This window comes from Jatropha curcas, chromosome 6 (assembly GCF_041381405.1).
Source record: "Jatropha curcas cultivar XTBG-Jc1 chromosome 6, XTBG_Jcur_1.0, whole genome shotgun sequence".
Lineage (NCBI taxonomy): Eukaryota > Viridiplantae > Streptophyta > Magnoliopsida > Malpighiales > Euphorbiaceae > Jatropha > Jatropha curcas.
In genome coordinates, this window is record NC_143156.1 from 25,021,790 (window position 1) to 25,042,913 (window position 21,124).

Genomic DNA, 21,124 nt, shown 5'->3' on the forward strand with positions numbered 1-21,124 from the left:
AAATAAATAAAAAACAGTATCTTGGTGATTTAATGCACAATTATTTAAAAATGCAAGTAGGGCTTAGGAGACATAAAGACAGAGAAAACAGAGTTGGATGGGGGGCTACATTGGCCTGTAGATTAATATACAGCCTGGTTTTGTTCAGCCTCTCATCAATGCCTATCTCTGCTTCTTTATTATGCCATTCATAATCATTCCAAATCAATTTTATTTTTTGATTAATAAAGAATTTGAACAGACAAAATTATTTCAATTAAGTTCTTTTGCCGAATAATATTTGTCAAAAAAATTAAAATGGATATCTTTTCTCAATAAATGATATCTCATATAAACGTCCTTTCAATTTATTTCTCTCGTTTCTTTTTTATCTCAGAATTTACTTATAATTAAGGAGAAAAATAAGATAAGTAATGAGATATAATTTTTTAATAATTTATAAAGTTAATAAAAAATAAAATGGAAATAATCATTCCTATCTTACCACCTTGATTAATTCTTAATGAAGCCTTAAGTAGTTTCCTTGTAAATTTTGTAAATTATTTTTCTTTGTAAGTAGAGCTTAATAGTTTCTCATTATGTCCTCTTAATCCCCTGTAATCGTTATCCTTTTCATCATTCTCCTTTCTTGAACTGAAATGTAAAAAGTCTGGAAGAAAGAAAATAAAAGAGAAAAGGCAAAATGTGTACTTTCAAAGAATAAGCAAAGTTAAATTGCATTGAATCAAAGTAAAGCCTAGAAGTATAAAAACGAGTCGACTCACTTACAGATAAAGCCAGCTACCTGTGATTTTAAATTACAGTTATTTAATTAACTACCTCCAATTGAGTCAGACACTTCTCTTTGACTTATAACTGTCTATCTGAATCTCTACTCCTCTACAAATAAAAATGGCTAAAACCCCAAACACCCATCACAATCCCTTCAAATCAGCATCTTCCAATCCCACCTGCAGCCTTTTAATTTATAAGATAATTAAACTTTTAATTATCTATAGCCCATTAACCAGTAGAAATGCCATTCCAAAAATTTCTTTCTGGTTCACCTCTTCTCCTTCTCATTTCATTTATTGGATTATTGCCAATAACTGCTTCTGGGTATGGATCATCAGGTCCAATAGCAGCTGCATTTGGTGAAAATGGGTTCTTTTGTGCTATAGATGCTGGCGGAAAGCAAGATATCACATGTTGGGATAAAGATGATAATTTTTCAGTTTCATCATCAAAAGCATATTTTAGCTCTCTTCCATCAATGGCATCCTTATCTGGTGGTGAGGGTTTCCTTTGTGGCATTTCATCCAATATCTCTCAGGCATTTTGTTTTAGCATGTTAGATCCAGGTACAAACCTTGTTCCAAAAAATTTTAGAGCCAATTCTTACTCACAAATAGCTGCTGGTAAATATCATGCTTGTGCTATCAGAGGATATTACTTTTCTAGTACCGGATATGGTAATATTGATTGTTGGGAATTCAATCAAACATTCAATTCATTTCATAATTCATATGTTGATAGTCTTGCGTTTAGGAGAATAGTTTCTGGAGATGGATTTAGTTGTGGTATTAGTAAGCAAGGCAATGTGGTTTGTTGGGGACCCAGATCAGCTAATTTAAGAGTTCCAGATGTTTCTAGTGATTTTGAAATTTTGGCCTCAGGTAGGAATTCAGTTTGTGGAATTAAAAATATGTCTAAAGAAATAGAATGTTGGGGTGATGATAATGAGTTCCGTACTCCACTTCTCGGAACTCAATTTGTGAGTCTAAGTGCAGGAGCACATCATTATTGTGGAGTTCGAGAAGATAATCATGGAGTTGAGTGCTGGGGGAATCTTGATTTATCATCAATTCCAAAAGGTTCTGGTTTTATGACTCTTGCTTCATCAGACTACACTACTTGTGGGGTTAGAGAGGTTGACTTAGTTCTTGATTGTTGGGGTGTTCATGCGCAATCCCTTCCAGATTATAGCCCACCGTTGCAGTTATGCAGCCCTGGTATGTGTTCACTAGGCTCATGTCCTGATGGGAAGTTTGCATTCAATGCAAGCATCCTGAATGAACCAGAGTTGACTAGTTTATGTATTAGAAAGGATTTGACGATTTGCTTGCCTTGTGGTACAAATTGTTCAAAAGGTTATTTTCCCTCAAGCATGTGCAGTGAAAATGCTGATAGAGTATGCACTGCTTGTTCACTTTGTCAAAATAGCTCTTGTTGGGATGTCTGTGGACTTACTTCTTCATCAGAGATTAAACAGCAGGAGCAACAAGAGATAAAGAAACTAGCAGTCATTGTTGGCTCTTCAGTGTTATTTTCTGTCTTCATTTTACTCGGATGGTGTCTCATTCCAAGGACGGTCAATATTAAAGATGGAGAAACCAGAAAATATCAATGTAATTTTTGTGGAGGGAACCGAGTGGTCCAAACTGATCTTGACCCAAATCCACAACCTCCTATCTCTATAATTACATCTATTGGAGAGACACAAGTGTTCCGGCTTTCAGAACTGAAAGATGCAACACATGGTTTCAAGGAATTCAATGAACTTGGAAGAGGAAGCTTCGGTTTTGTATACAAGGCAGTTCTTTCTGATAGTAGGCAAGTAGCAGTTAAGAGAGCTAATGCTGCCACTATAATACACACAAACAGTCGTGAATTTGAAGCAGAGTTAGAAATCTTGTGTGGAATAAGGCATAGCAATATAGTGAACTTGTTAGGTTATTGTGCAGAAATGGGGGAGAGGTTGTTGGTTTATGAGTTCATGCCTCATGGCACACTTCATGACCATCTCCACGGAGACCTCTCTCCACTCGATTGGAACTTGAGATTGAAAATCTCTTTGCAGGCTGCAAGAGGACTTGAGTACCTCCATTACGAAGTTAAGCCCCCAATCGTTCATCGAGATGTAAAGACTTCAAACATTCTTCTAGACTCTGAATGGAGTGCAAGAATTGCAGATTTTGGACTTTTAAGCAGTAACGATAAGGATATAAAAGGCAGTATGGAGAGTGATGTTTATAACTTTGGTATTGTTCTGCTAGAAATATTAAGTGGAAGGAAAGCCTTCAATAGGGATTGTACTCCTGCAGGCATTGTTGAATGGGCCTTGCCTCTTATAAGAATGGGAAGAGCGGCTGCCATTATCGATCGAAATGTAGCTCTACCGAGAAATGTAGAGCCGCTACTTAAACTTGCTGATGTAGCTGAGCTTGCTTTGAGGGAAAATCCAAGTGAGCGTCTTAGCATGTCTAATGTGTCAAATTTGTTGGATCAGATTGTGAAAATTGGATTGTTATTATAACCATACCTTATGAAATTACTTCCTGAACAATTCTTTGAGCAAGTGCTTGTGTGTTGTAAAACATTTGCATTTTGTGAGTTCAAATTCCTTTACTCTTTCACAGAGTGAAAGAACTTTCAATTGTATTACAGCAAGGTTTTTGCAGTTCGTCCATCTACTGATTTTTTTTTTTTTTTTGGTGGTTTCTGGTCTCCTGTTGTAAGTAGCATTTACAAAGCTATATTATAGCCAAGGCTCATTTGCTGTGAGATATTATTCATTTGCTTGTTTATACTTTTAATTTCTCAAAGCATGATTTGTTCAAATCACTATTTTAGAATGATTGTTTTCATCTTTTGTAATTAGTTTAGATGTTGCAGAAGATATTTTTTCTGCTGTCAGTGAGCCAAAACACTTTCTACTGATACCATGGGATCCCTATGGTTCGGTTTCAAACTATAACCAAATCGAAATTAAACCGGTCAAAATCAGCACTAAACTATGGTTAATGGTTGTAGTTTCAAACCATAAGCAACACCTGCACTTAAGGTTCGGTTTCAGTTCTTCATTTTTGAGATTGAAACCGGAGGTTCGAGTTTGAAACGGTGAAAAATATATTCTTAAAAAACTCCAAACTTGTATTTTTTTTTTTCATTATAATTTTCAAAATAAATTTATTATTTATTATTATTAGTTCAGTGTTTTTCAATTGTAATATTTATTATTATTTTTATTTATTCAAGCTGTAAATCAAAAAAAAAAAAAAAAAGAATTTTAAAAGTGTGAAATAAATTATCTAATTTCAGTTCTAAACCGAAATAAAATTGGAATTTTCGGTTCCAAACATTTTAGAAACTACCTAAAAGCTGTTCGATTTCCATTCCACCTTTCTTATAATTAGAACAAGCAATTTTGAAATTGAAACGTGAAATTTTGGAGCGGTGGTCTTATGCCTACATGTAGCTGGAATATAAGAAGACAATTTTTTCGGTATTTCTCACACCTGAGTCTTGACTGCATTTTTCATAGAAAAAGGAACCAAAAATAAAACTCCATAAGCCCACACATTTCTTGGGTTACAGGAAAGAACTCAAAGCCCAGAAGAGAGAATAGCCATAGCTCAAAGGAAAAACAGAGTTCGTCGGTTTTCTTGGGTCAAATTTAGGCCCAAACTAGCACACACTTTTCTTTTCAAGTTAAATATAGAAAATTCTCAATAAATTAAAATTAAACAATTTTTTAAACAAAAATTGATTTTTAATTGACAAAAAAATATCTTAATTATGTCATAAAATTTATTTCGAGTCAAAATAGACAAAGTTAAAAGTTCAATGATTATTTCAAAAAGAAAACTAAAAAGAAATAAAAAGGTCAATTATTAATTTGAGACTTGTATTAAGGGCATTTTGGTACTCTTATATCAAAATTCTCCTTTAGGGTATGTTCCACGATATTAGCTGTTTTAATAATTATTAGTTATTGCACTAGCTGTTAGTTATTCCATTAGCTGGTAGCTAATAGCTTTTAGCTGGTAATTATTTATATAGCAGTTTAAATCTGGTTCATGCATCTGGAAAGCTCTGAAGCAAAAAAATATCAGGCTTTCTCTACATATATTACCGAACGCTAAAATTAATAAAAATAAAATTTTGACTTAGTCAAAACGCTAAAAGTTGGCTCGAAAACTGTTGGCAAATAGGGTCTTAACTACTACAAAGAGTTTTGAGTAATATTTATTCTGAAAGAAGGAAGTAATTTGTAAATGTGAGGGATTATTTAATTTATCAATTTAAAAAAAAAAGATAAATTTGTTAATTAAATTGAATTTCAAAGGTTACCCAATTAATTATTTCCAATAAGACCATCTGGCCATAATTAAAAAAAAATACAAGAACTTTTTTTTCAAATTATATATTTGTAAGAGTAATAATTCAAACTCAAGGAATGTAACAGTGAAGACCAATTCATATACTTGATTATCACATTCATGGCTTTACGCAGAGTCTGAATAAGCATGCGGAAATCATTTTCAATTATTATAATATTGCAGATTTTCAGAAAAAGATAATTATTTTGTAAGACCCATAACTGAGGAGCTGCTCTGCTAACTGTGCTTAAGGGTGAGATGATAAGTGATGCTCATATGATGAAATAAACACTATAATTTATTTTGGGCCATAGTTGAGTTGTAATAGGCTACAAATAAATCGCTGTAGTTGTTAAGGGCATGGATGGATCGGGTTGTGACGAGAATTATACAATTTTCAGCTTCATTCTGAAATATCGGACAAAATGAAATTTTAATTTGACTTCAATAGGTATATAGTCATGTTCGGTTCCATTTCATCGAATCTATGGGATGAGTCATGGGTTGGGAATCAATAAAAATTTTGCATAGTCTTACTAAATTATTTATTTCACCAAAAAAAATAAAATGATTATATTCTTCAATTACAATCAAACAAAATTCATCAATACAAATTTGAGTTAAAAAAAAAAAAAGAGTAGATCAAATAATTAATTCAATCATCCATAATCTACTATTAAATTCAATAATAGAACATTTGGTAGTTACTTACTAATTGATCATAGCATTAAATTAAATATAATAAAATAAAATAATTCAAAAATTATATACAATTTAACTTTACATGTATTTTATGAATTTTAATATTTTCATTACAATTAATATTTTCTATTGAATTGGTTAATCTTTTTTTTTTTTTTAAAGAAAAAATTCATTCAGAAAAATTTACTTAATACATATAATAGAATAATAGAGAAAAAATTTGTATTAAAAATTACGTTTAATTAATTATTTCATTTTATATTTAGAAAAATACATATTATTTTTTTCCTTATTTTTCGCTTAATAAGTGAATGGTGTCATGAAAAAATTAAAAATAAAAAAGATGAAATGACTTTTATGAATATGATTTAAAATTAAAAAAAAAAACCCAGAATTTAAAATATATATATATATATGACGGAAATACCCGATTTTTGTGACAGGATGGGGGTAAAAATTGGATCAATACGAGGATTTTCATAAAAGAATTATTCTCACCCCATAATTACTCACGATTAAATTAATATCAAATTTTTTCCAAACAGAAATTCAGAATGGTTTTTGAGAATGGATCGGATTCGCACGACCCCATGCACACCTTTAATGATTGTGGATCACCCATGATTGTGGCCGGTGATACTGTTGACTATTGGTGGTAACATTTTTTTTCCTTTTTAAAATGATGTATAATTTTTTCTTTTCACCTAAAGAAAATTTTTATTGATTGATTTTCTCAAGCATTCCAAATATCAAGTAATTTTAAAGCAATTTTTACACAAATTTTTTTCTATAAATAAATGAAAATTAGTATTTGAATTTTATCTCAACTTTATTTTTATCAATCAAGTGTTTCAACTAATAATTTTTTCATAATTAAATTTATATAAACAAAATTTCTCGTTGGAAAATCAAATTAAACTATTTTACTTTATTCGTCAGCTTTATTCATTTCTTTATATGGTTACATTTATATAGTCACGGAGTTAGAATTTTTTTCATAGAAAAGCAAAAATATATTTATCATTTCATACGATGAATAAAAAATACATCTGAATAAAAAATAGTATACTTACATAAAACAAATATATATTATATATGGTTAAAAAAATTAATGAAAACAATATAAATGCCAATAAAAATATAAAGATATTTAACATAATATTGGGACTTGTCTTTATTACATTTTGTTTTTTTCAATAAGATTAGATCATTAAAAAAGAGTTTAGAACTCAACTCCTTTTTCTCTATTTCATTTCTATTGTTTGTTCGAATTTGGTTGTAACCTATGAAAGTGTAACAGTGATTATATGGTATTTGGTCAAATGATTGTATAAAGAAGGTGAGAATTTTATAGAAAAAAAGAAATATGATAAATAAAAATAAAGTAAAGAAATTATCAATTAAATCAAGAATTAAAAAATGAATTCCTACCGTGAAAGTTCCAGTAGTTATCGCTGCTAGAGAAGCACTCATTTAAATAACTTTCAATAAGGAAGAAATAATGGCTTTCTAAAATTGACATATTATAAATTACATGAAAATAGCTATTAACATTTAAAATTATTATTTTTAAAATAAATGATTTATTTTTATTTATTTTTTCTATTTTTTTAATTTTATTTCGTAGCAAAAAAATTATAAGGAAATCTGATATTTTTTACAAGAAAAATATAAAATAATAAAATTCAAGAAATGAAAGAAGAAAAATAAATTAAATAAATATTTATGATTTTTTTGAAGGGATTAAACCTAAATTTATTATCAGATCATATATACATTTAACACTAGATTATATCTTGGTGTGCAAATAAATAAATATTTGCGATTGATACTGTATATTGAATAAAAATCTATATTTCAATTATTAAGCAAAATAAGACCAAATGTATTTAACTGAAAAAAATATTTAATAAAAATACTGGATTGATAAAAAATAAACTTCTTGTTTGGAGCAAATGAATTCTATAAAATCTTATAGAATTTATTTTGAAATCTTTTTTTTTTTTTTTTTTTTGTGTTTGGAATAAAAAAAAATGTAAATTTCAATTCTATGAATTTAATTCCATAGAATTGAACATAATTAAGCCAAATCCTATAAAAATAGGTGGAATTTCTAAATGAATTCCACAAAACTAAGTAACAAATTTTTCATGAAAAAATTACCCTTCTTTTTTTATAAAGTGAAAATTTCAATTTTTCTGCTTATTTAACTTATTAATTTTACGATAACTCCATAAACCATTTAAAATTTAATTTTTTCTAAGAAAATGTAAATACACTTATCACTCATCATTTATTATATTTTAAAAAGAGCTTAGAGAACTAAAACATTACTTTACTTGGCATAATGAAAAGAAAAAGAAGTGTAAGATAACATAAAAAGAAAGTTTTTAGATAACATAAAAAAAAAAAAAAGTTAAAAACAATACTTTATGCCATGTAAAAGAATTAACAAACGGTATGAAATTAATATATTGATTAAACTAGATAAAATTTATTAATTATGCTTAATAACTTATCATATATTAAAACTTTACTCTTAATGTTACAATATTTAATTTTAATTATAATATTATTATTATGAAAATAAATTATCAATAATTTTTCCATGTACTCTAACGGGCACTATTATCATATTTTATTTTATTTTGTTATTTGTTTTTGTTAAATTATTATATCAAGAATACGATAGAAAATAAAAATAAATAAATTTCATTTAAAAATTTATTCCAAACATAAATTTATAAAATTCAATTGAAATATTTATTTTAAATTATAAATATATCAAACATAAGAAATTTATTTATTATGACAACATCATTTAAGTATTCAAGTAGAAAAGTAGAAAATTAATCGTCGAGACACCTTGCAATCTCGGAGAAGTAAAGGAGATGAAAAATGTATCATCCACAAGAGCTGCTATAGGTTGATTGATGTGATGTGTAGGCATGCGAATTTTGAAATTGAGGTTTAATTTTTCAATATGTTTGAATCTAATACATTCTAATTTGAAATTGGTACATTAACTTGTAAAAAAGAAACAGAACACTCAACTATATGGTGCAAAGACACTTAAGGTAGGCTTAGGAAGACCAAAGGAACATAGACATTATTAATTAATTAATTAATTAGTTAATTTAGAAGAGAAATTAATAGATTGGTGTGAGTATAATAATTAAAGAAGGAAGATAATAAGTGAGAGGAAATAAATAACAGAAATATCTTATTACAGCCCTATAGATAAATAAACAATAAAAAAAAGTTATAAGCCACAACTCTACAAATAAATAAATAGTAGTAAATAAAATTATTTAAGAAGGGAGATTAAAGGGTTTTAGAATAATTAATAAAGCGATAATTTTATCATATTTTGTTATTAAAATATTAGAGAATACAATAGTTTAATTTAGCAATAAAATTTTTATACATGAAAATGCTATTTATCCTGATAGTTTATTTTATATAAATTCAAACTCACCTAACATTTATTGATGATTTTCATGTCACATCAAACAATATGAAAAGACAATGTAAGACAAATTGCAAAGCTGGATATGGAAAATGCAAAGTCATTATATTAGAAAAAATTTTTTAAAAATAAAAAATAAAAAATAAAAGTTAAACATTTGTAGAAAAATTACAAGAACATATATGCAATGATTTACTCTTGCAAGAGGCTAAAATGTTTTCATGAATATAGACTATATGTTCTATACATCCCAATCTCTCTTTCCCAATGAGTTTTCTCTCAATTGTCTTTTCATTTTCCCTTTTTTTCCTTCCACTGCCTTCTGTTCAATTCTACATTATTTTTTTCAACTACAAATTGTGAAAACCAACAGAAACTTCAAATATTGCACTCTCCTGCTAGAGGTTGAGTAATTAATAAATAAGTGTTTGGCAACAGCTTTTTAAATAGTTTTTAACATTTTGACTAATTAAAACACTAAATAATATATTACTGAACATTATAAAAAATAGCATTTGAACTAGCTTTTAGAGATTAAACGTTTTATAAAAAGTTAAACTATATATTTTTTAACTTATAACGTTTTATAAAAAGCTATTCAAACATGTACTTCAATTGCGGTACAGGTAGAAAAAGCTAGTACAGGAAGACCTTCTGTATAAAATTTGAGGTGGAGTAGATCTATTATTCTGAGTTAACAGCTAAATGCTACTAAAACTACTAATTCATCGTTAACGGTATCCTTTTCCCTAATAATAAAATGTAAATCAAGTTACCCTTAAAAAGAAAAAAAAAATTGTAAATCAAGACCGTATGATCGACACATGAATATAATAAAATTAATAATTCTTCCTTTGGCACAAGGCACTACACTATAATAACGTATGTGTTCACCAAACGACAACAGATGCTGTGCTGCAGTGATGATGCCCAACTTGGTCTCAAACTACATATATATCACCATTTTTTGTCATCATTTGTTGTCACCTACTTGAAAATTATTAGCTAGGGTTTTGCAACCCTCCATCCACATACATATACTCCCCTCTTCCCAACACAAACACACAGAAAAAGGCACAACCACATTTTCTTTTCATTAAAAAAAAGAATAAATTTTAAATATTAAAATTTGTGTAATATTTTTGAAAAATATATAGTATTTGGTTACATTAAAAATTAAAAGAAAGAAAGAAAGAAAGTAATAGGTAGATATATAGTTAGGGTTTAAAGAGACAGAAAACAAGTGATAGAGCGTTGAAAATGTTATAAAAAGCAGAGCAGTCGTATACTTACAAAAACCTGATGTTACAACATCTCTATAACATGCGTGTTTGTTGGGTTAAATTCGAGGTCTCATATTTTTTTTTATCATTTAAAAAATATAAAGAAATCCATAAATTTATTTTATTTATTTATTTATTTAGAGAATTAAAAAAGAAAGAAGGCTGCAAGCAAGCACATGACTTGTTGTGCCAACTTCATCATCATAATTCCAATTTGTGTAGTTCGAGGAGCATAGAATTAGCAGAGAAAGAAGGTTACAATTTTCATACAAAATTAAATTTTAAAAAATAAAAACTAAATAGTCAGTCCAGTGAATTAGCTTTATTAATTGTATAATAATAATTATTGTTATGTAGAGAGAAGATTTGGAGTATAGAATCTAAGCTTGAGGGACAAAAAAAAACAAACAGGAAGGGAAGAGACCCATAAATCTCTGACAAGAGGATTCCCACACTTGTTGCTTCCAACACTATACACGATAAAATATAAATTTTTAAAAAATTATTTCAATATTTTTCTTTAAAAAATAGGTTTTACTAGCTGTTCTTCTCTTTTCCTTTTCTTTTTTTTTTAAAATATATTTCTTAAATTTTATTTAATTTTTCTGGGTCATTAATCCTTTTCTACAAACAAGGAAAGTGGGTCATTACTTATATATAATATATATATTTGTTCTCCCATGCTCCTTTGGCAGCCTTATATTATAGTATTTTTTATATATATAATTTGATTTCTTTTGATGAAGGTCCATTTTGTTGTTTGCTTTAGCTTTCTTTTGCTCTGGGTTCACTCTTTTAAATAAAAAAGAAAATAATTTGTCTTGATCAAATGCCACATACATTTCTTGTCACTAACCTTTGTCCTTTGGATTTAACTTTTCTTATGTTTTTATGTGCAAAACAAGCATCTATGGAGATTGTTTCTAATTGCTTTATCTTTGCTATTTGGTTTACTTAACTTCGTTTTTTATATTTGTTATTATTATCATGATTAAGTATGGTTTAATTTATTTTGTATTGACTAATGGTTTGATGGTTTCTTGTATTGCACCAAGTAAATGGTTTGTTTTTCTTTAATTTGAAAACGTTTTATAGTATCGTATAATTTACCCACAGCCAATTGGATCATGCATAAGTGAATTTCATCTCTAGGCAGTTTTTTTAATATATATATATATATATATATATATATATAAAAGATGCTCGGTAGATTAGAAAAAACATATAGATTATACAATAACAATATTCTCTTTGAATAATAGTTGGATATGACTTGATCTTGAAACCTTTCACTCTTTAAATCTTCTACACGACATAAGAAAGATCAAACAGACCACAATTAATTGACATCTTTAAGTGAATTTTGTTTGTAAAATTAGGTTTAAAACTTGGAATAACCACTACTGGGAGGTTTTATTTAACTGAATATTACACAAGACTAAATGAAAAAACACACAACGAGAGAATATGTATAGTTAAATATTAGCACTAAAACTAATATTTAGTAAGGTTGTTGGTTGAAGTGATAAATAACCTTAATTTCTATAAAAATGAAAATACAAATTCGATCTCGGAAAAGTTTTTACGCTTTATGGCCAAAAAGCCTTACACCTCCTTGTTATAGTTATATATATATATATATATATATATATATATATATATATATATATATATATATATATATATATAACTGAATATATCAACTCCAAGATTCAAAACTCCTTCGATTATATGAATAATGTCTTATCTGTGATTTTGATTGTGGTCAGTGTATGAAGCTACTCAGGTTCATTAATTGTCAATAACAGAAAAGACTAGATAAGCCAATGATGAATGGTTCTTGTCTTATCAATTCTGTCTTAATAAATTCAACTTGTTGAGATGATACACAAATTTTTTTTTTTTTTTGGTAAATGTTTTATTAATAACAACAACAGTTAACCATCTCCAATTCAACAAATTTGAGCATAAAATTATATATAAAAAAAGCAGCACATAGCCAAAAAAATTATGTTGACATCTTAAGAATTAATATATCCTTTATGAAAATGGTCATCTAGTCGATTTTTATATTTTTTTTTATATTAATGTGAAAAAATAAAAAGTGAGAGATATTAAATTTAAATATTCTTTATTATTAAAAAAGCAAGTTAAGAAAATTATGTACTCTTTTAGATTTTTACTTTTTTTTTTTTAATGTGCATTACAAGTTATTTATATTCGTTGTAAAATACCGTAATTTTATTCTTTTAACAATATGTAATTGTCTATTATTTTTTAATATTATCATTACTAATTTAGTTAAATTTATTCTCTTTTTTTATTTTACAAAAATCTTATGATTCTTTATTGAATTAAAATATTTAATTTTTTAATATTAGCATAATTGAGTTTAAATACTTTTTATATTGTATTATTCTTTAACAGAATAGCAGCCAAATTACATTACCCAAACGTAACATCTACTATCCATAATCAATTAGGGTTTATATTCGAATTTTTTTTCCTCTAAAAATTTACAATTCTATATTACTTTGATTTGGATTGGTCAAAAGTTCAAACTGTAACCCAGCTAGCTCCTTTACATTATGGCTTTTTAGGACCGACCCAAAAGAAAAAGGGACCATATTCTATTTTTAGTGTCACAACATCCCTATATCCCTTTGATTTTAGGCTTCCTAGGAATTTTTAATTTTTCTTATTTTTATTATTTAATAGAAAAACATATATTATTTTCAAAAAAAAAAGAAAAGAAAAACATATATATGTTTTTTTTTTTTATATTAAAAACATATATATGTTTGGTTAGGTTCTTTTCCTTACTGTAAAGAAAAAGGAATGTTAAACAATTTTTTTTTATTTACGTAGAATTAGTGTTATTAAATCAAGTTAATTAATAATTAAGTGGATTACGGGTTTTAAAACTTAAACTTACATCTCAAAGAAAATAAAAAGTTAGAACAAAAAATAGCAATTTAATAGTTTTTAAAAAATCACTTTATCAAAATGTCTTATTGTTTAATTAATTTTTTTTAAAAGAAAAAAGAAAAAAGAAGCAGCAGTATAAATCTATATACTTAGAAACTAGACAGAAACAGACTCATCAGATTCACGAACTGAATGTGTCCTTTTAATTTAGTGGCTCAGAGAATTTGTATCTAATTCTTGATTCAAAGAACATTCTCTGAATTTATTTTGGGCTCTGTTTCTCTCAACTTTCTTTCTTTATTTTGGAAGTCACAATAAATTTCACTCCTCAATTTCTTTATCAGAAAGAAAAAAAAAAAAAGAGGAAATATATTTTATTATATTGAATAGTTAGGTATCCTAATCAGAAAATACCAAGCATGATGAGACTAATCCTTTTTTTTTTTTTAAGCCAAAGAAAATTATTATGAGATTACTCTCTTATTTGGTATAAATAAAATTGAGGTATAACTTCTTTAAAGTTGTTAATTTAATTATATTGGATTCAATAAAAGGAATAAAATGGAAAATTTTCCTTTTTGAAACATGAAACATATCCTCTACAAAAATATGAAAACGTAAATTTCAAATTTATTTTAAAAAATTCTATGAGATTCATTTGTATCAAATGAGATATTAAAATATCTAGAAAAGAAAATATTCTAAATTCATTTTCATGGTCCATTAAAAAATACGTCGCTGGATCCTTAAGCAATGTCCATGGTTCAAATCTAACGTTGCGAATGGAGAAAACTGAATTGAAAGGGTCGCCCCTATAATGAATCTCTGCAAAACTCGAATTCAGATTAGTTGGCGATACCGGATATCGAATGATTTAACTGAAAAAAACAAACCAAAAGTACCGTATATGTAATTAAGAGGATTCATTAAGAAACCACTTTTATTATGATATTACCCAAAAGGCTATTGACTAAACTTACCAACCAATTTTTTAGGGTTAAAAATTTTAAAGTATTCTCGACCCGAATGTAAAAAGATTTAGATCCTTTAAGTAACAAGTGAGTATTTAATTTTTGTGGATATAAAAAATCTCTATTGAGGGTATTTTCTCTTGAATAGCTTGACACAATATTAACAAAATTAAATTCAATAGACTTAACCCAGCACGAGAAGAATTAGGTCTAATTCAATAAATTAGGAAGACTTATAATATTGTAGCTAACAAAAATTTAAAAGTATTAATTTTTCAAATTAGAAGTTATTTGGACCCACTCTTTTAAAATCATTTTCAAAGGGTTAAGTTGGCTATCAATATTCAATACAACTAAACTTGAAAAGAAAGAATAGAAAGCTCTTCAGCATATAAAAAAGTCTTCTTCAAGACGAAGCTTTCCAAGCACTAAAAAAGATTTAATTATTTAACCATACAAAAATCTTCTTTACAACTCAACACAAGTTATTTAAGATTTAATTATTTTGTCTTGTACTCACACCCTCCTTTTCTAATACAAAATTTCATCCATCGAAAAAATAAAAATCAACACAACTAAAAATTAGTTGTAATCCGCTATAGCAATTTATTTTTCCATTCTAATTTTTTTTACTGTATTTATTAAAAAAAAAAAGATTATGTTTGTCGTCTGAAAAAACTCGAAATTTATTTTCCAGATTTTTCAATATATTGAATTGCTAGAAAATCAGTGAATGAAAATTATTTTTCTATTTGAAGGGAAAGCTAAGTCATTTAAAGGAAATAATTTCTAAAAATCAAAATAGAAAAAATTTTTTTTCTGCTATCCAAACTTGTTGTAATCTTATAAATATTATTTATTAGCTCATTAATAATCAGCAGCCACCACCATTAATCCCCAGTCATAACTATTTACTACCTACAATCAGCCACAACCATCAGACAAATGAATACAACAATTTATTATTTTTGTATAAATTTTTTCATATTTAATAATAAATTTTTAAAATTATGAAATTTATATAAATTCAAATATTTTTATAATTTTGTATGTTTTTTTAAATTAAGTTTCAGCATTGTAACTAAACAATAAAAAAATAAATTATTTAAAAAACATACTTTTTAAAAATCAGTTAGAAACAAAAGAGTTACTGTCAATTTTACACATATTTGAATTTTCTCAATCTTTCAAACCGACATGCTTTCTACTTTCTAAACATCTAAATCTCCATCATGTTAAATTTTCTTTAGTAAATGTCATTTTCACCTTAATTATGATATATAAAGCAAATAACTTTTTGACCTTTTGATACAATTCTTGAATTTGGAGAACACAATCTTTAATTGGATGTAAATTTGGAGGCAAAAGCAAAGTGATTTATTGTTGCATCTTTGATAATAATTAATTAAGCTAAAATTAGTAAAAGAAAAATTTACCTTATCTAAAAATATATGTGTATAAAAGGGATAAAGAAAAAGGAAAAAAAAAAAAAAGAAATATATATATAGATATAGATATTTGTTTCTTGGCCTTTAAAATTGACTCATGCAATTCTTTGTCTCTTATACTAAATATGAACCTACATATGGAGGTATAGGGTATGATGGCTAGGGATCAAAACTTTTGTTAGGTTCAAATCAGCTTCCTATTTTCATTCTCAGTCCTTGGTGATCAGTGTAGTTCAAAGTGTTTTTCACTTATATAACATTGTAAGTAAAATCTTGTGTTTTGGTACTTAGTAACTACAGTTCTTTTACAATCATAGTTTTGTATAAAGCAAAGATCAAATCTTTTCTTTATCTAAGATTTGGTAAATCTTACTTGTAGCAATGAGCTATACCCAATATTTCGGGTCTATTTCACACAATTAGCTGTTTTAATAGCTGTTAATTGTTTGAATAATTTTTTTATAAAATGTTAAAAGTTAAATGTTTGATGAGTTAACTTTTTATAAAAAGCTATCTTTAACTTCTAAAATTAATTCATATTATGTTACCGAACACTATAAAAAATAGCGTTTAATATTTTAACTGATTAAAATATTAAAAGCTAGTTAAACAGCGCGGAACACAAACTTCGATTTTCAATCTCCCTACTTATTTCAAAGAAAATGGGTCTTAATCCCTCATTTGGCTTCTTTCCCTAATTCTATTGGCTACCTAAAAGAAGAACTAGATTAATTGAATGTTTTCAAAGCAATCCAAATTTTGAAAATTTCCACTATTCCAGCTGGTTATTTAGAAGGATTAAAATTATATTCTCATTTATGATGAATTTACTTTTACACTTACTAACACATCTTGGAGTGGTTCATAGGACAGTTTTCATAGAAGTGTATCTTTTGAAACATTTGAAGGACAGATTCATACCTATTCTATTTATGTGCAACCCCAAAATTAAGAGAAACAAAGATGGAAAGACAAAGAAAGCGAATAATTAGAAGAGAATAGTGAGAGGAAAATACATACAACCCTCAAAAATTAATATTTTTCCATTATTAATAGAAATTATGAAGAAATAAGAATGCACTGGACCAGTAAAGAAGATTATGTGTGTTAATAAAATCATCTAATAAAAGTTTTTTAGTCTCGATCATGATGAACTGAATCGAAAATACCTTAAATTATAAGTATCCAAATCTTTTTTTTTTTTTTTTGAAAAAAAAATCAGAGTTAAAATGCAATTATTTTGCCCATACCCTTTGCATTAGAAAATAAATAAGTACTCATTCTCAGTAGTAGAGGGCATATAGCAACCATTGAGTTAAAAGGGCGATGGCTAAATTAATAATTACATTTTTCACATGCATTACTATAGTTGTATATGATATAAAGAAACAATTTTGTCAGAAAAAACATAATTCATGTGCTATAAACAAAGAATGTTGTCGGATCATAATTAAACTTTAATTTTTTTGAGCTAGATATAACAATTTTAATCATACAAAAATTAACTAGAAATTAATTAAGAAACCCAAAATATGCATAAATGAAAGGTTGAGAGGCATACAAGTCGAACCTGACACCTATGTGTTGTTTTTAATGTCAACCCTAAAATTCTATTGGTGGCCTTGTATTGACAGGAAAAGATTCTTACAAGGATACTGACTATTCATAGAACAATCACATAAGGTTACAATTGTATCATTGAAATTATTTTGGTTATAGTTTCTGCAGCTCATGTACCAATGTTCACTGTCCCAGCTACCAAGCAGTATTAATAATAATAACCCATATATATATTAGAGTTCAAAACTTGCATTCGAATGTAATTATGCAGAACAATTACCAGATCCAACCAGAAGAGAAAACAAGAATGAGACAAGGCAGATAGGGTTTTCACATTCCTCAAATATCTTAGTGTTGGGTTAGGTGGATATCATATATAATATAAATATTTAGGTATTAATCTAATGTTTAAGTATTTGCATTCTAAAGTCAGAAGTTCAAATGCAACATTTTTATGCTGTAAATTTCTGATGCATCAAAAAAAATTATTTGAATTAATGTCCAATGGTCTGAAATTTAAACCTTCATGATGTTTCCCTGTTAAGAATTTCTAAAACAGTAGAAAAGAGAAATACTATAATATGACCTAGCAAGAAAGGTAATATATTCTGTAACAATATACAGACACATGCCTATGAGTGGCAATATATATATACCTAATTCATGATATATATATATAAGTGCAGATCCTAATTCATGAATTAGGTATAAGAAGTCCAAGAAGAAAAAGGTTTAGAAGAGCTAGGTAGAGAATCTCAGTTTGCTTAGCAAGATCTTAACACTAATTAATTAATTAAGTAGTAAACTAAAAGAAGAGATAGAACAAGTGTGAAGTGATGGAGATAAAGAAAAGGGAAAAAAAGAGCATGATAAATAAGAATAATAATGTTATATTTCTTGGTTTCTTTATTTTACATAAAGAAAGCAGTAAGAATTTATAAAATATATATATATATATATATATATATATATATATAAAGAAAGAAAGAAAGTGGAGAGAGAGAGTGAGAATCCATGTGTTTCCAAGCACTTGCAGACAAAATGAGGTTCAGAGAAAGAAAAGCAACCTTTGCTTTACGACCCAGAAAAGGAGATTTCAAACCACCATAAGGGTTAGCTTAGGAAATTGCGTGGTTAGTAACCCAAACCCCAAATTCTCTTTCTCTCTCCCTCTGTATCGTGATGTCTATATTTAGTTGCAAGGCTTAGGGGTGCAATTACAACCCCACATCTTTACTTCTTTCTCTCTCAAAATACTACATTACTAACCCCACAAATATTAGCTTGTGTTTTTGCCCAATTCATAAGGGTTTTTGTGGACCTCTCTTTTACCCTTATTTGATTATGACTCTTTTCTTCTTTTTCCTCCCTTTACTTTCTCTCTCTCCTCTTTCTCCTTAAATACCTTTCTCTTCTCTTCTCTCTTTCCCTTCAATCCTTTCCTTACCCTAATTTCTAATTTCTTCTTCCTTTCTTTCTTCTTCTTCTTCTTCTTCTCCACTTCACTTCACTTATTCATGACTGCCACTGATAAGTAGTTTCTGTGTCTTTTTGTGTTTATTTATTATACTTTTCGTTTCATGCATATATACATACATATGTATATATTTTATATGTGCCTGGCTCCCTGTATGCCATTTGCAGAGCCCACCGGAGTATCGATGGCCTCCGTGGATGGCGTATGAGGAGCCATGCATATTTCTATATATATATTTATATTATCTATAGCGTATGAATATTTATTTATCTGCAGATACATTTTCTTTAATTTTTTTCTTAGTAATAATGGACAAGGGGCAGCATTGTAATTTCAGAAATGATTCAGTTCAGGTGGTGTCTCTCTAGCTAGAACTAAAGGTACTTTAATTTACTTATCTCTGCCTCTTCTTCTTTGTTTGGAATTGGAATAAAGTACCTTTATTTAGAGAATAGAATCATTACTCTCATGGTTTTTAGGGTTTTTTCATTATGAGATGCTTATCTTCTGAAAACAAAAACTCTCTGCAGAGTTTTAGCTGTTGGGTATAATTTCTTTTCTTTTTCTCATGTGTTATTTTCTCTGAAACTCTGATCATTTAAATATTTTGACTAACACTTTTACCGAGGGATATATATATATATTTCAGAGAAAAAATTATATTTTTAGACCTAAAATTTATACTAATATTAATACTAACTATTAACTATTATTATCACCTGACATATCTAGGAGAAGTTGCATAGCTTTAGCTTGTCTCATGGACATTTCCTATGACCTGTGGTTATGGTGAAAGAGAAAGAGAGAGAGACCTAGCCACTGCCCTAGCTAGCTAGAGAAGGAACGAAGAAAAAAAAAAAAGAAAAAGAGAGAATATTAACCCAATAAAGTTCACAATTTGCAGAGTAAGTTCATATAATATACTTTGTTAGCAACTGTTCAAGATGTTCTAACTAGCTAGTGTGATAGATAATCAAGGGATCAAATTATTTTTATTTTTTTGTCTTATAAATTATATTTATTTATACCCATTTGATCAATCTCTAATTAGTTATAATTTATTTAATATGTATAGACATAGGGCTAAATATTCTTTATTTTCCCCATTTTTCTGTGGTTATTATACATGTCAAGTTCTTTTTTCTTTTTTCCTTTTGGGATGTAATTAAAAGGGAAAACGGATTTATTTATATAATTAGCAAAACAACTCACTAAATCAAAATTTGAAGAGTACATAGAATTAGCTATAAATAACATTATAGGTGATGATAAAGTTGAGGTGTAAAGAACTTTATTTCTTTCTTTCTCATTTTGTGCATAGGCATAGAATAATCTTAAGTAATATGAAATCCCCATTTTTAATCCAGTCTCCCCAAAACAGATCAATACATCAATTTCTGTTTTTATAATATTGCATTTTTGGGTGCAAAAGTACTTTCATTATAGCAACTTTTTGTTGCTAACAATTTTGTCAATGTTTTTTAGCTTTAGATTCATATTTTGAAGACACAAAAATGACAAGACCCATATGGCCCTTTTGCTTTGCTTTAAAAAATCCAAAAGCAAAGGGAATTGAAGAGGAATAGTGGAATAAAGAAGAGGATGTAGATGTATTCATCATTTTATGATCTTATCAAGAAACTGCAGCTAACCATTTGTTTTCCATAGCTAGTGGAGTAGTGAGCTCAGCTCTGCCTGTGCATGTCCATAATTTAATGAACAAACCCCACTGTGTTTCTCTTTTCTTGCTTTTCTCATATTCTTCTTTCTTGACCTAGCTAGGTAATTTAATAATCCCATTTAAGTAAATTGTTTTTTGAATTTTTTACGAGAAATAAATTATTAGACTATAGTTAATAAACTATAATATAGTGAAATTTATAACATTATACTATAAATACACACTGCAATTTAATTGCAGAAGAGATGGAAAATTTTGTTTTAAAATTTTATAAAATTTTCTCCTGTAGTTGTAGGTTATATATTGAGACAAAAAAACTTATCTTTACATATTGTTTCCATAAATTCTGTCTTTATATGTTACAGAGACAAAAGCGGTATTGTCTCCTTACATGATATTGTTCAATTACAAATTTATAGAGAAAAAATTTATTTTTATCTTCTAAGACAATTAAATTTCATTTT

At 27.6% G+C, this 21,124-nt stretch overlaps 1 protein-coding gene and 1 long non-coding RNA gene across 2 annotated transcripts; both read left to right on the plus strand.

Moving 5' to 3' along the window:
- The first annotated feature begins 771 nt into the window (after nucleotides 1–771).
- CCR2 (CRINKLY4 related 2) lies at nucleotides 772–3,554 on the plus strand. Its single transcript, XM_012230977.4, has one exon. It carries the CDS (start codon nucleotides 1,016–1,018, stop codon nucleotides 3,293–3,295), a length of 2,280 nt encoding a protein of 759 aa, XP_012086367.1. The 5' UTR covers nucleotides 772–1,015; the 3' UTR covers nucleotides 3,296–3,554.
- Nucleotides 3,555–18,637: 15,083 nt separating this feature from the next.
- LOC119370678 (uncharacterized) lies at nucleotides 18,638–20,723 on the plus strand. Its single transcript, XR_005178239.2, has 2 exons — nucleotides 18,638–19,359; nucleotides 20,465–20,723. It is a non-coding gene; the product is annotated as an uncharacterized LOC119370678 (long non-coding RNA).
- The last annotated feature ends 401 nt before the right edge of the window (nucleotides 20,724–21,124 follow it).

Bases quoted from the DNA above. Each gene is read 5' to 3' on its own strand.
- CCR2 (XM_012230977.4), top strand. From the start codon at position 1,016: ATGCCATTCCAAAAATTTCTTTCTGGTTCACCTCTTCTCCTTCTCATT.